Here is a 15391-nt window from a genome sequence, read left to right on the forward strand (position 1 = left end):
TTTCATAAACCACAAAATCATTCATACTTGTATAGAATTGATTTTTGTGACACTGTGTGTTTTCACTCCAGTGTACACATAGTATTATTCAAGGTTTTATGGTGAATACATTAAGCAGAACCCTGTATATTTGATCACATCTGTTCAATTGCAGACATTGATGAATGTAAAGAGATTCCAGGCATTTGTGCAAACGGTGTGTGTATTAACCAGATTGGCAGTTTCCGTTGTGAATGCCCTACGGGATTCAGCTACAATGACCTGCTCCTGGTCTGTGAAGGTAATCTGAATGATGTGTGACCTTATCCAAAAAAGTTTGGCAGACATAACTGGTTTTTAGACAGTTTTCTGATTTTTACTGTTTCTTCTATAGCATTTGGGAGTTGATCACCAAATTGGTTAAGTGAACTTAATACTGATGCAATAATGAAGTTTTAAAAATGGAATTGTTGCTCTTTCAGATATTGATGAGTGCAGCAACGGTGATAACCTCTGCCAGCGAAATGCCGACTGCATCAACAGTCCCGGCAGCTACCGCTGTGAGTGCGCTGCAGGTTTCAAACTTTCACCCAACGGAGCCTGTGTAGGTAAGAAAGAGAATGACTTGTTCTTTGACACTGAGCACAATGTTCTTTACACTTCCTGCACTGAAAAACTGTCCATGCTTTCCTATCAAAAAAGGTATTTTCTTTGTCTGGTTTTGGTATCAGGATGATGGTGGCCTCGTAGAATGAGATGGGGTGTGTTCCTCCCTCTGCAATTTTTTGGAAGAGTTTGAGAAGGATAGGTGTTAACTCTTCTCTAAATGTTTGATAGAATCTGCCTGTGAAGCCATCTGGTCCTGGACTTTTGTTTGTTGGAAGATTTTTTTGTGTGTGTGGTATGCGGGCCTCTCACTGTTGTGGCCTCTCCCATTGCGGAGCACAGGCTCCAGACGCGCAGGCTCAGTGGCCATGGCTCACAGGCCCAGCCACTCCACGGCATGAACCTGTGTCCCCTGCGTTGGCAGGCGGACTCTCAACCACTGCACCACCAGGGAAGCCCTGTTGGAAGATTTTTAATCACAGTTTCAATTTCAGTGCTTGTGATTGGTCTGTTCATATTTTCTGTTTCTTCCTGGTTCAGTCTTGGAAGGTTGTACCTTTCTAAGAATTTGTCCATTTCTTCCAGGTTGTCCATTTTATTGGCATATAGTTGCTTGTAGTATTCTCTCATGATCCTTTGTATTTCTGCTGTGTCAGTTGTAACTTCTCCTTTTTCATTTCTAATTTTATTGATTTGAGTCCTTTCCCTTTTCTTCTCAATGAGTCTGGCTAAAGGTTTATCCATTTTATCTTCTCAAGGAATCAGCTTTTAGTTTCATTAATCTTTGCTATTGTTTTCTTCATTTCTATTTCATTTATTTCTGCTTTGATCTTTATTATTTCTTTCCTTCTACTAACTTTGGGTTTTGTTTGTCCTTCTTTTTCTAGTTGCTTTACATGTAAGGTTAGGTTGTTTATTTGAGATTTTTCTTGTTTATTGAGGTAAGATTGTATTGCTATAAACTTCTCTCTTAGAACTGGTTTTGCTGCCTCCCATAGGTTTTGGGTCATTGTGTTTTCATTGTCATTTGTTTCTAGGTATTTTTTTATTTCCTCTTTGAGTTTTTCAGTGATCTCTTGGTTATTTTTATTAGGACATGTATGTGGAATCTAGAAAATGGTATAGATGAACCTATTTGCAAAGTAGAAATAGAGGCACAGACATAGAGACCAAGGGGGGAAGGGAGGATAGAATGGATTGGGAGATTGGGATCGACATATATACACTACTATGTACAAAATAGATAAGTAATGAGAACAGACTGTATAGCACAGGGAACTCTACTCAATGCTCTGTGGTGACCTAAATGGGGAGGAAATCCAAGGAAGAGGGGATATATGTATACATGTGGCTGATTCACTTTGCTGTACAGCAGAAACTAATACAACACTGTAAAACAATTATACTCCACTTAAAAAAAGAGAAAAAAGATAATTTGGAAAGATTTTCTAAGTAAATCTATTCATTCATATTGAACCTATTTCACCATATCTTTTAGATTCTTTTGTTAGGAAAAGAAGAGGTCTCTCAATGGATTTTCCTGGAATTGGACCTAAAATAAAATAATGTCCTTGAGATACCAATCAGCATGTAAAAATTGCATGATTTAAAATTTTTTGAAAAGAGGTTTGGATACTTTTAAAGCCTTGCTTATTTTGATTCAGCTGTTGTTATGGTTCATTTTCAGACTGTCTGTAATAATTAATAGCAGATTATAGAAACAGCGCCTGTGGAAAAAAATGAAGGAATCTTAATAAAGATCAGATATGTATAACATGTGTTTTATTTTTTGTGCTAGATCGCAACGAATGTTTAGAAATTCCTAATGTTTGCAGTCATGGCCTGTGTGTGGATTTACAAGGAAGTTACCAGTGTATCTGCCACAACGGCTTTAAGGCTTCTCAGGACCAGACGATGTGCATGGGTAAGAAGGAGGACATTAGTTTCAGGGGGTGACGTGGAGCTGAGACTCCAGAAGAGATTACAGTTTGGTCATTCGCCACAGTAACTACCAAGTCTCTGTCAGAAACAGTCTTACAAAAAATGAGCTATGTGAAACTGTTTATGGTTTTATTCAATGTAAAAATTGCAAGCAGGACACACCATAATATGTTCTTGGGTTCAGTGTTTACGGCCTTTTTCCCTAGGTGACTTTCACATGCTTATTAACCTGAGCTCTGGGACACTCAGGGTTACGTAGAGATCACCACGGTACCAGCTGCCCATTTACCCCTCTCTATTCCCACTCAAGAAAGCCTTTTGGAATGCAAGAATACAAGGGAGTAGTAGCAGAGTGACAGTTTTGAAATGAATATATAAACACACACATACGTACATATGCTTCTTTCACCCGAATCATTGAATACATGAGATTTATCTACTTGTTTTGCTTTTTAACTCTTACAAACAATTTTTAGAAGCAAAGATAGCGGAACTTTGAAAAGCCCCAGTAGCTAAAGTACAGTTAGTTAAGCAATAATTGTGTTCAGTAAGTACTTGCTGAGCTGATGATTAATAAGATTTCAAAAGCAGATGGGCTGGACACCTTGGAACTCAGCTTAACTACTTAAAGCTGATGTCAGCCACTGGCTCATCTCCACTGAAGCACTTTGCGCTTGAAGGAGGAAAATTAAATTTAAAAGTTGGCTATTTATAATTATCATGTTCTCAGTTTAGAAAAAGCTAAAGTGCATCTACTCTTTTGGTATTTAAGATACTATCTTTGTGAATCATAAGGTCAGATTTCAGTACAGCAGAACGGCAGAACTAGTTTCCTTTATGGCGTATCCATACATGAGAACCACCTGGAGAACGTCTCCATTCTTGCAGTGCCTCCTAAGAACTCCCCTGCAGACATTTCCCATGGTCCTAGGAAAAATTCTCTAGGGAGTGCTTGTGCAAAGGACACACGGAGGATGCGGCCCTACTTGCATGAACTTTCTGAGATTGCTTGCTTATATATGCTTCTCCTGGCTGTTCTCTCTGAGAGGGAGGATATGATTTGCTAAGAAAAACCCCTGAGATATATGGTTCAGAAATTCATATGGTGAAAATCTGTCCTTGGTCCTAACAATTCATCCATGATGAAAGTCAGCTAGACTCCTTGGTAATACCTCTCTTAAACAAAGCTTCCTTCCTAAGGAACAGTAATACCCTCTTTTTTTTTCAGCATCCTGGAATTCATAGTCTAGTGTCTTCTCTCTTATATGCCATGATCTTTCAATATTAATTCCATTTTTTCAAAGGCTAATAACAATTGAACTCTAATAGACTTCTTCAATTTAGATTCCACTAATTCATAAAATTTAGGAAATCACAGTTTACCTTTGTTGTGCTGATCACATTAAGATATGAAAATTTCTGGGGGAGCATTTATAATGCTTAATAGAACAAATTGTTCTAGTGTTTCAAAAGATTGATTTCCTTACAATTGACAAGCGAACCTATTCATTAAAACCTCTTACTAAGGAGATAGTTGCTGGCTTATTAGTCCAGTTCTTTTCTGAGTCGTATATGTTCCTGTAAGTCATTAAGTGGCACTTTTTCCTATAATTTTCTACTTCTGAGTTAGCTCTACCTCATATTTACTTTCCTTAAATAAATGTGGGTTCTTAGTATTGAATGAGGAAAATCTAAGTAAGCCAGTAGTTTAAAAAAAATCTAAAAGTTTAATAGGCTACGTTTTTCTAGTAAAAAATTGAATTCCTTTGAGCCAGTGTTTCTTTGTAGATGTTGATGAATGTGAGCGGCATCCATGTGGAAATGGAACTTGTAAAAACACCGTTGGATCCTATAACTGTCTCTGCTACCCAGGCTTTGAACTCACTCATAATAATGATTGCCTGGGTAAGTACTCAGTCCTTTATTGCTTCTCTTTCATTTCTACACAACATCCTGAAACACAGAATAAAGCCAAAGAATAAATATGTTTATTATTCAAATTGTGCATGTGTGCAAAAGATATGTAATATCATTAACTAATTTCTGGTTAACTGAAGTCACACTCATGGCTTAAATAATCACAAGACAATCTGCTGGGTTGAATACTATGTCAATCAACTAATCGATTCAAGGGAAAAGGCCATGCAGATGATAGTAAATATATTGGGACTGATTTATGGTTTGGGGTTATTTTTACCCCTTAGATGGGATCAAAGTTAGACCTGTTATGGTTTCAGTGTTATTATTTCATATTTCATAAAATCCATTCTTGATTTACATTCAAACACTGACAATCTACAACTGAAAACCCTGTTGTGTTTTGAAATTTTATTTTCCGTCAGCTTTTGAAGCAAGGGATGCCTTTTCCCACAGAAAGAGTGCGTGGTGTCTAGGTTTCCAAATCAGCCCTCAGAAACCTATTTAATCTCTGTGAACAACTGTAAACTTTCAGTGGAAAATAAAACTGTCTTCTCTACATGGCACAGAATTTTAGCCTTTGCCTCTAACAGACAGTGATTGAAATAAAAATTGAAAGTGACTGAAGGAGGAGGAGGGGGTCCTGTAGTTGCTGGAGAAGATAGTAAAAGATATGACAACAAACACTGACAATATTTCATTTACCATGTGCCAGACACTTTACTGGTGCTTTACTACATAACATCTCTTAATTCACATTATCCTGTAAGGTATGTGAAAGTAACTCAGGCCTTCTACCTTAATGGAACCATCACAGCTCAAACCCACCTCCTAATTTAATCCAGTATATATTCCTCTCAGCATTCTTTATTTTATAAAATTCTGCAATGGTGAAAAAATTTAGAGCTAACTAGACACTTTATTGAAGCACCTTCTTGTCTGTAGTTTCTCAGACCCTTTGTACAGCCAGGGAGAATGAAAGATACAAATATGGCTCTGATCAAAGTATAATCTGCAAACAAACTAAAAAATTACTCAAACGGGATCAACCCTAAGCTTAACTGAAAACCTACCACTTAAGAACTTCTTTTTCCAATTGACAGAAAAACGTGTCAGCAATTCTACAGTGTTTTACATATAATTGATTTTTCTGTATTTTTGATATGCTTCATTATTTGTCCTTTGAATATAGTCAGCTTACCTCCAGGTAAAGTTACCTGCAAACTGGTCCAGTTAAATCCGTGTATCCTCTTACCTCCAGGATGAGAACTATATTTCAATTGGAAAGCATGGAAAGCTTCACCTTAAGCCTACAGGAGAGATCTGTGTGACCTTACTAGTCACCTGATCCTTATGATATGAGCCATTTTTCTCTGTGTTGATGAGGAATTGTAATGTAGGGTTTTGTAAATGTCTACCAATGAATATGTTTTTAAGTTGCAACTTGTGACAGAATATGTGTTAAGAGCTCTCTCTGAAAAGCTAACTCCTGTTTGCTTACAGATGTAGATGAGTGCAGTTCCTTTTTTGGTCAGGTGTGCAGAAATGGACGGTGTTTTAATGAAATTGGCTCCTTCAAGTGTTTATGTAATGAAGGCTATGAACTTACTCCAGATGGCAAGAACTGTATAGGTATGTACATAATAAACAGTCTTTATGTTGTTTTGTTTTGTAAAATAATGATGTGATTCCCCCCCACACCAACTTCGGGACACATTTGCATTTCATTTGGTCATCTGATTACATGACCAAGATAAATTTCATGGGAAACTTTGGTAAAAGGTATAAGCCAACAGTTGGGAATGACTCGTATGCAGTGTTTTTATTGGGATAGAGCTTCAGGCTATCCGTGTCTCAATAAACGTAGACAAAGGAAAATTAGCCTCTTGCCAAATGAGTAATACTCAATATGTCAAAAGTCTCTAAGGGCATATTTGCCCAGAGTGACGTGGTAGATCAGAAAGCCTGAGTTGAATTCATGTTAATATCCTTTGGCAACAATCGTCTCATCTTTAAATCATTTTTTTCGTGTTTCTCTTTAAAGATACTAATGAGTGTGTTGCCCTTCCTGGCTCTTGCTCTCCTGGCACCTGTCAGAATTTGGAGGGATCCTTCAGATGCATCTGTCCCCCAGGGTATGAAGTAAAAAGCGAGAATTGCATCGGTAAGGCTAACGTTTATTTTGAGTCTGTGAGCTGTTTAGTATAATAAGACCTGGTATAGACTCTGTGGAAATATATTAAATCCAAACCACTGTAAGCATGCTGACCCGAGGAATTAAACATATAGCTGCCTACATCTGTTTTATTGAACCACCAGAAATGATTTGAAGGTGGAGTGGTGGGAATAAAGAATTTAAGGATGTGGGATTTTTCATTAACAGAAATCTCATACTAGTCAAAGAATTTTCAGTGCATTCTAAGCTTTTTTCCAAATGTCAACAGAGACTTTCTACTGAATTTAAAGAGTGTCTACAAAAATTGTAATCTTTGGCAACCAATTTTAAAACAGCTATTAAAGGTGTCTGGAGTTCTAGAAATGTGAAGCAGAAAATCTTGACAATGCTGTTGAAACATTTTTTTCCCTGGGAAGGCCACATGTCAAAACAGAAAATATTAATCCATTTGTCAGAACAGATGTTTTTCTGCGGAAACTCTCCCAGTGTACAAGAACACTGTAACCACATCAAAAGTGGGTCCCAGAATTGCCTGGTGGACATGATGAAGACCGACCTTTTTACAGTTACTTTATTTCACTTTTGTACAAATTATTTTTAACAGTTTTGTTGAAATTCAGAAGCACCAGCATCTTAGTGTGGTTCTTCTAACGTGAAATGATTGTTAAGAGTTTTTTTGCCTTTGAGTTACCCAGTTTCTTAAAAAAATTCTAAGTAGCTCTACTGTTCACACTCAAGGGACTTATGTAGATGGAACTGAAGGAAACAGTTCACTTAGTTAAATTTAATTTCTTTTCAGACCATATAATTACAAATAATAGGTATCCCTAGTCATTCCAATTTGGTGTTTATATCTTGTCCCTTTTTTGTCTGATTTGTATAGTTCCTTGTAAGATTGTCTAGTGTTTTTAATACTTAAAAATAATCAATAATAATACTAGAAGCATCTTAGCAAAAACTTTCTTGAAAAGTTTAAGATCCTTTCTTTCATTTTCTTTGTTTATATTTAATCTCAATTCTTCAACATCCCTGTGATTCATCTCTTTATGGAGCAAGGATAGCAGCAGTCTGTCAGCCATAAGGAGGAAATAGAAATGCATATGTCTCTTTGTATCAGAAAGACTTAGCTACCTTTTTTCTTAGTGAAAAAAATCTATGATTCACTTACATATTTTTAAACCTCAGGAGTATTTCTTTATCCACTGATAAACAACATCACTATTTCACATGTCGTAAGAATGGGTTTTTAACTGACTTACTTCACTGTAAGAATATTTCCTTCATCCTATCAATAGAATCTCTTCTACCAATTTTCCTAGATGAAATGCTTTCTAACGTGACTATATGTACACTCACACACACACACACACACACACACACACATAAATCCATCCTGACATTCAGTGGACATTACAGTGGACACAGCATCTTTTAGGTGCTGGAAACGCAAAAAGGAAGTTTTTTTCCTACAGGTAACTTACTGCCTAAGAGAAAAGACATATTTCGTAAGAAACCCCGTTTTGTAAAGATATCCTTACAATTCAGCATGACGGACACTGTACTGGGATCTGTTCAGGATGTGGGATCACAGTAGGAGGCTGTGAATAATGATGGTGGTGGTGAGAGGATGGCATGTCAGGAAGCCTGTCACAAAGGATTGGTGACATTTGAGGTGTCTCTGAAGTGTTGGATAGAAATTTACTTATCAAAGAAGGAAATGGAACAGAGAGGCATTTTGAAAAGAGGAGCAGCACAGACGTGGTAAGGGGCATCGATTGGCCAGCTCAGAAGATTGCACTCAGTGCTGCAGGCAGTATGGAGCACTGCAGGTTGATTTAGAAACGATGTGGTGCGACTCACTCATTAAAATTCTGCAAATACAAATTGAGAATGTAGAATGTGCCAGACACTGCTAGACTAAGCTGAGGGTGCAGCAGTGATCCAGACAGACAGACACATCACATAAGAGGCACATCACATAAGTTCATGGAGCTTATGTTCTAATGTGCCTGAAATTGTGTAATGTTTATTCATTTAGTTAAAATAACCCATTAAATAAGCACTTCCAATGAAAAAAGGCCGAACATCGCTGGTAAGGAATCCTTGTATATTTTAAGGAACCATTCTGGGGTCAGGTGGAAATGATAAAATTCTCAACACATGTCTGAGTTCCCCTAGTTCCACAGGCACAGATTTTCAAAATAGGTGTGTGTTTTAGAAAACCAGCCCTGGTGGCAGTGTGAAGAGGAGAGAAGGAGATGCAGCAGTCCAGCTGGGAGATTTGCAATAATCCAGGCGGCAAATGATGTTGAGTTTGAATGTAGAGAGGAGATAGAAATTACAGGCCACATGCTGCTTGCATGTGAAAGTTGAAAGGTCAGGGAGAGGAATAAATGTGATTCCAGGTCCCCAGTGTGGATTGCTGAGAGGGGCATCATAGAAGGGGACCATTGCTGAGGATGCGATGCCTGTGAGACATTGAAGTGGTCCTGTCAGGTAGGCAGGTGGATGTAAAAACACCCCCAGGGGTCAAGTCTGGAGAGCTAGAGACCGACTTGGGAGTCTGGGGCTATGGTTGATTGAAACTGGATGTAATCTTTGACTTTTGAGGCAGTAACACTTTATTTTTTAAAGATAAGTTAAACGTATACATATACAATGTATTGTTTCATGTTAAATATCCAATGGCTAGTGAACTGTTAGAGTGTGGACAAATTATTTATTTTCAAATATTGAACAATGTTTTGATTTGATTCAATCAATAAATTATCCTGCTCTTCTGCAGATATAAATGAATGTGATGAAGATCCCAACATCTGTCTTTTCGGTTCCTGCACCAATACTCCTGGGGGCTTCCAGTGCATCTGTCCCCCTGGTTTTGTATTGTCTGATAATGGACGGAGATGCTTCGGTAAGTTTTGAAATGGCTTCTCTGTCATAATTGGCCCTTAAACTTCAAAGCTAGACAGTAAGCCATGATTCAGTGTTTGTCACTAAAAATATATGTCTCTGGCAAATACATCATCTGTAAGTTTAAAATGTAGGTCTCAGATGTATATGCACTGGACAATTTTTAAGGCACTTTGAATTATTGGCTCTGTTTCTACATTTTAAAAAAACTTCATGCTAAAAGAAAAATTGTTATCTTGTTTCATCATTTTCATTCTGTTGTTGGCATAGATGTTTTGTACATTGGTGAGGAGTTGCTTCTGATATGATGTAACTTACTGAAAATTACCTAGATTGATTTTGTTAGGCTATAATGTAACAGTGGGGGAAAAAAAGACATGGAAATTACTTTAATATTGAGCATAATTTGTCACATTTCCTAAGCACATTATTAAAATATTGTAAATATTGTAAATAATTAAATATAATTTTACAGAGCGGTCAGTTTAAACTGGCAAGTGTTAATCAGCAATTGAGGATTTCCAGACCTATCTTTTAACTGCTAATCTAATCTGCATCACATGTTCAGCCCATGAGAAATGTTCTGTCGGAAACAGAGTTATATACAAATTATTCCATCTTTTAAAATGACCAGTAAGGAGATCTGTGATGTTTGCTTTCTTGGTTAGATACTCGCCAGAGCTTCTGTTTCACAAACTTTGAAAATGGAAAGTGCTCCGTACCCAAAGCTTTCAATACCACAAAGGCGAAATGCTGCTGTAGTAAGATGCCAGGAGAGGGCTGGGGGGACCCCTGTGAGCTGTGCCCCAAAGATGATGAAGGTAAGAGCAACAACTACATAAAATGCCACTTTGCACTAGTTTGGGACTGTCTGGCAGAACCCAGTTGGACTATGTAATTTATGAGTATTTTGAGGATGAAATTATCCCCTCGCTTATAAACTTTAATGGTTCAGTGAGCAACCTCGTCTCAGGAACTTCTTTCAACTTTTGTATTCAACATGTGTACATGCAGGGAGTTACCACGTTATTTCATTTCTTCCACCAAGGCTAGTATTACTTGTTTTGAAAGGAATGAATTTGAGAGGTGCAGGGCAAGAGATCCAAGGAGGGGATGAAAATTATATTCCAGATTGCTGCGGGAGTCCCACATGGGTATTGTATCCCACGCTGTGGCTCCCAGCCTCTTATGTGATGTTCTGAGAAGCTGAGTCAGCACAATAGCCATTTGCAGGAATAGACCAAGAACCTCACAGATCTAGTTAGCACAGCTGAAGGGTACAATTGTTCAGCAGTCTTGGAACTGGCCTGGTCTGAAGGCCAGAGGTAGCTTCTGTGTGTAATGGGCAGAGAGGCTCTTTGGCTGACCAACATTAAACAAGCAAGCAGACAGAAGCAGACACCCTCCATAGGTGGTGCTCTGGGAGGAGCTCGACAAGCTCAGGTGACCTCTAAATATGCTCAGCGTTGCTTTTGCAATAAATTATAAAAATAGAAAGACTCTTACTAAAAACAGCCTTGTAGAGGAGAAGTAAGCCTCATTTCATGTATTATCAGTAATCAGTTAAGTTCTCTGATAGTTGAGACTCTTTGATAATGGGTAATTTGTGTTTTTCTCTGTAGTGGCATTCCAGGATTTGTGTCCCTATGGCCATGGAACTGTTCCTAGTCTTCATGATACCCGTGAAGGTGTGGTTTGATATATTTTATTTTTATAGTCTTACATAAGTAAATTTTTGTACATTTATTTTATAATCATGCTGATTTTACTGTATAACATAGTATATTGCATTTAATACACAAATACAATATTTATTATATAGTTATCATATGCACTATATTTATCATAAGACTATGTTGTAACATGTGAAATACATTATATATTTCTCTGATAAAAGAATTGTTTATATGTTTTAAAATTTTTAAGCCTCTTTTGAATAGATATATACAGTTTGGGCATATCTTTTTATGTAAGAGAGTTCATGGGTGATTCTGTATTTTAGATGTCAATGAATGTCTTGAGAGCCCTGGCATTTGTTCAAATGGTCAGTGTATCAACACAGATGGGTCTTTTCGCTGTGAATGTCCAATGGGTTACAACCTTGATTACACTGGAGTACGCTGTGTGGGTAAGTGCTGACTCCACATTTCACACTTTGAAAGTTCTGTTTTCTTTCTTATATTCAGCAAAAGGTCTCTCAGGCCCCATGGGTGGCAGTGGGATTTACAAAGCCAGGATAAGTAGCTAGTAACTGCTCTTTCTTCTCCCATTCTACATTTTCCAGTAGACCTGGTTTATGTGAAGATGGGGAGAGTTGCCCAACCTCTGCCTTCAACCAAATATACAAACTCTGATGTGTCTAGAGATTTACAATTGCCAAAACCACTAACTGGGAAAGAGATCCATTTTACTTTATGACTTTCCACTTCTGCTCTGGTGGCAGAAGACCACATCCCTCCCTGGGTTTGTGTTTTATTTTAGGGCAAGCCACGGCTGTCTGAAGGCTCAGATCATTGCACACTTGATCTCTCGGGGTTCTCTGCATAAAGGCCAGCCAGCCAAGGCCAAGGGGGGTTGCAAGAGTCATGTGTGCCCTGCACAGATCTGGGACATGTGTGAGGGCCAGATGGATATTCATGGGCATACTCCTATAAAACTAAACCTTCTCCAGATTTTGTGGCACTTTCTTATTCTTCTCTTTCAGATACCGATGAATGTTCAATTGGCAATCCCTGTGGAAATGGGACGTGCACCAATGTTATTGGGAGTTTTGAATGCAACTGCAACGAAGGCTTTGAGCCAGGGCCCATGATGAATTGTGAAGGCAAGTGATACTTTTCTTTAGTATTATTTCTTCTTGATATAGAAAGGGTTTTTCATGTCTCAGCTTTTATTTATACTATTTTGACGTTCTATTGATGATTATATTCATCACAAACATATTTTTCTTTATCTCAGTGAGCATAGTTACAAAAGCTACTTTAAAGCCCTTGTCTGATAATTCCAGCATCTTGGTCCTCTCAGAGTTGGCGTCAGTTGCTTATCTTTTCCCTTGAGATTGGGTCACATTTTCCTGGTTCCTAAGTAATTTTGGATTATGCCCTGGATATTGTGAATGATGTTTTCTGGAATCAGTTATATTATTTTGAAGAATATTGACGCTTTTGTCTTAGCAGGCAGTTAACTTGGATAAACATAAAAGTGGACTGTCAGGCCTATGGAAGACTATGGTTCAGATTTCAGTTCTGTTCTTTAAACCCTAGTGGCTAGCTTCTTTGATTTTGGCCTACATATGTATGGTTAAGTCAGCAACTTGGGCTGCGTTTGTGCAAAAAAATGAAAAAGGTATTTCTCTACCTCTGGTCCTCTCATTTCTGGGATTCCTCCTCATTCTTCAGCAGCCTTGGTTGCCCCAAGGCTCCCTTTCCTGAATCCTCCTGGACAGAAGCTCAGAAAGGTTCTACTGAAGATTTAGCTGCCAGGTGCTGCCGTCAGGACTGGTGCTATCCACAGGAAAAAAAAATTTGAGAACCTATTCTTTGCCTGTCGTTTGCTGACTTTCAGTTCACCATTAAAAACCACTTGAGGTGTTGTTTTTGTATTTTTTTCAGAGTTTATAGTTGTTACTTGTTGGAGGATGAGTTAGGTGCAAATACATCAGTGTTTATCTGAGCAAGTAATTAGAACTCTAGGCTGAGCACATGCCTGCCTGTTTTCTTGATCAGATATCAATGAGTGTGCCCAGAACCCACTGCTGTGTGCTTTCCGCTGCATGAACACCTTCGGGTCCTACGAATGCACATGCCCGATTGGCTATGCCCTCAGGGAAGACCAGAAGATGTGCAAAGGTAAGGCTACAGACAGGGGAGTAGTTAGCACTTTATTTGCCATGCTGGAAATATATTTTAATGAGTTTATGGTTCTCAGCTGTCTTCTTCTAGAGCTTTAGAGAAATGTATCTGACAACATTGCTGGTAGATTTCCATATCTAGATAACAAGATACTTGATGGTCTGTCCAGTCAAGTCAAAAATAAGATGTCACACTCTTGAGCTCTTATTAAAGCAAAGATAGCCCTTTCCTGAACTTCTTATCTTTAGGACCAATGCTGAAATTTTATAAATCTAGAATACAGCCAACGGTTGAAAAAGACTGGGCTCCTCCTTTCTCTGTTACATAATAAGAGCCAGAAGACCAAAAAAGTGACTTAAAAATACTAAACAATACCCTGTTCCTGAAAATTTCTTACTTCTATGTTTTTCCTGTTAAAAATATTTTATAGACCTGGATGAATGTGCTGAAGGGCTACATGACTGTGAATCTAGGGGCATGATGTGTAAGAATCTGATTGGCACCTTCATGTGCATCTGCCCGCCTGGGATGACCCGAAGGCCTGATGGAGAAGGCTGTGTAGGTAAGGCTTTATGGGATGGTGTCTTTTTATTTAATACTTCTACTCCAAGACAGATTTACAGCGCTATTCCCAAATCATCCTAACTGCAAGCCAGCTATTTTCCAGCTGTTTCAAGGCTGTGCTATATAGCTAGATTTCTTCGATCTCAGGGTCCATGCTAATACAGTAGGTTCTGGATAATACAGTGGAGATTATGCTTGTCCTAGAATATATGCCCTCTTGTTTATCATAATTCTCTGTCTTGTAAATCTAAATCATTAAATTTAGAAGTGTGGAAAAAAACTCCTTGAAACAATGCCACTTACTTATGTAGCAAAATTAAAAGTATGAGTTAATATTCTCGCTTTTGTATCACTCCATGAATGAGGAGAGTAATGAGGCAGGTAATCTCCAGAACTCTGTTACAGGCTGGGTATTTCTGTGACTTAGCCATATTTTTTAATGTTTTTGGACCTCAGTTAATTCATCTATTAAAGGGAGGAGGTAGGGCTGGGGCTCTAAGATCACCTCAGGAATTTGAAACGTTATGATTTTATGATGAGTACTGAAGTATCACACCATGTAAGCTGGTCATGGCCACCCCATCCAGTATCTCAGCACTTATTCCCTAAAGTGTTGTCGCCTGAGGCACTGCAGCCCACGACACGGTCTTCCTCCTTCTTGAGAATAAGTGTCTCCCCTTCTTTAATTAATAATCTGCTGTGCTCCCTTTTTAACCTCCAATACCTGGAAAAATGTGGATATTTTTGGAGGAACATTTGAAGATTACTAATAATTTCTTATTTGGGAAAAAATAACATAATAATAGTATTTCTTAAAATAACTCTATTAGTGATTGCCTGGTGCTAAGAGTCAGAATGGAGAGTGGCTGTAAACGGTTGCTGGGGATCCTTTTGGGAAATGGAAACGTTTTAAAACTGGATTGTGGCAATGACTGTACGACTCCAGAATTTACTAAAAATCACTAAATTGTACACTTAAAAATGGAAATTTTATAGCCAGTAAATAATACCTCAGGAAAGTTGTTTTTAAAAATGAATCTACCATAGGAAAAGAAACATGAGGATGTCCACTAAATTTTGGTTGTAGTAACAACCAAAAAAAAAAAAAAAGAGTAGGAAACAACCTAAATGCCCATCACAGGACGACAGCTAAATAAATGTGGCATGGCAATGCTATGAAACCTTACAGAGCAGTTAAAAGGAATAAAATAGATATGTGTATGTACTGAAGTAAAAATAACTCTAAATATTTGGTTACAGAATAATATATACAATGTGTCATATTTTAAAGAAAATTGTAAATCATACAATATTTTTTCTGTAGGTACATATGCAAGCCAGTAAATACACAGGAAAAGATTTATTTATTTATTTATTTTTAACCATTAATTCTTTATTTTTGTGTTTATATTGCAACATCATATTGGAATACAAAAGCTTTTCCCCA

The 15391-nt window shown here is 37.8% G+C and overlaps 1 protein-coding gene across 1 annotated transcript in view; it reads left to right on the plus strand.

The window, feature by feature from the left end:
- The window catches only part of FBN2 (fibrillin 2), a 240178-nt gene that overhangs the window by 202488 nt on the left and 22299 nt on the right, over positions 1–15391 (plus strand). Inside the window, exons 43-55 of the mRNA XM_027098697.1 lie at positions 155–280; positions 462–587; positions 2384–2509; positions 4315–4431; positions 5947–6075; positions 6488–6607; positions 9405–9530; positions 10198–10350; positions 11152–11217; positions 11532–11657; positions 12234–12353; positions 13255–13377; positions 13811–13942. Of these exons, the coding sequence (XP_026954498.1) occupies positions 155–280; positions 462–587; positions 2384–2509; positions 4315–4431; positions 5947–6075; positions 6488–6607; positions 9405–9530; positions 10198–10350; positions 11152–11217; positions 11532–11657; positions 12234–12353; positions 13255–13377; positions 13811–13942 (1590 nt within the window). The remainder of the gene's footprint in view (positions 1–154; positions 281–461; positions 588–2383; positions 2510–4314; positions 4432–5946; positions 6076–6487; positions 6608–9404; positions 9531–10197; positions 10351–11151; positions 11218–11531; positions 11658–12233; positions 12354–13254; positions 13378–13810; positions 13943–15391) is intronic.

This window comes from Aethalodelphis obliquidens, unplaced genomic scaffold (genome assembly GCF_003676395.1).
Source record: "Aethalodelphis obliquidens isolate GAN/ISIS:26980383/991018 unplaced genomic scaffold, ASM367639v1 scaffold4, whole genome shotgun sequence".
In the NCBI taxonomy this organism is placed as follows: Eukaryota; Metazoa; Chordata; class Mammalia; order Artiodactyla; family Delphinidae; genus Aethalodelphis; species Aethalodelphis obliquidens.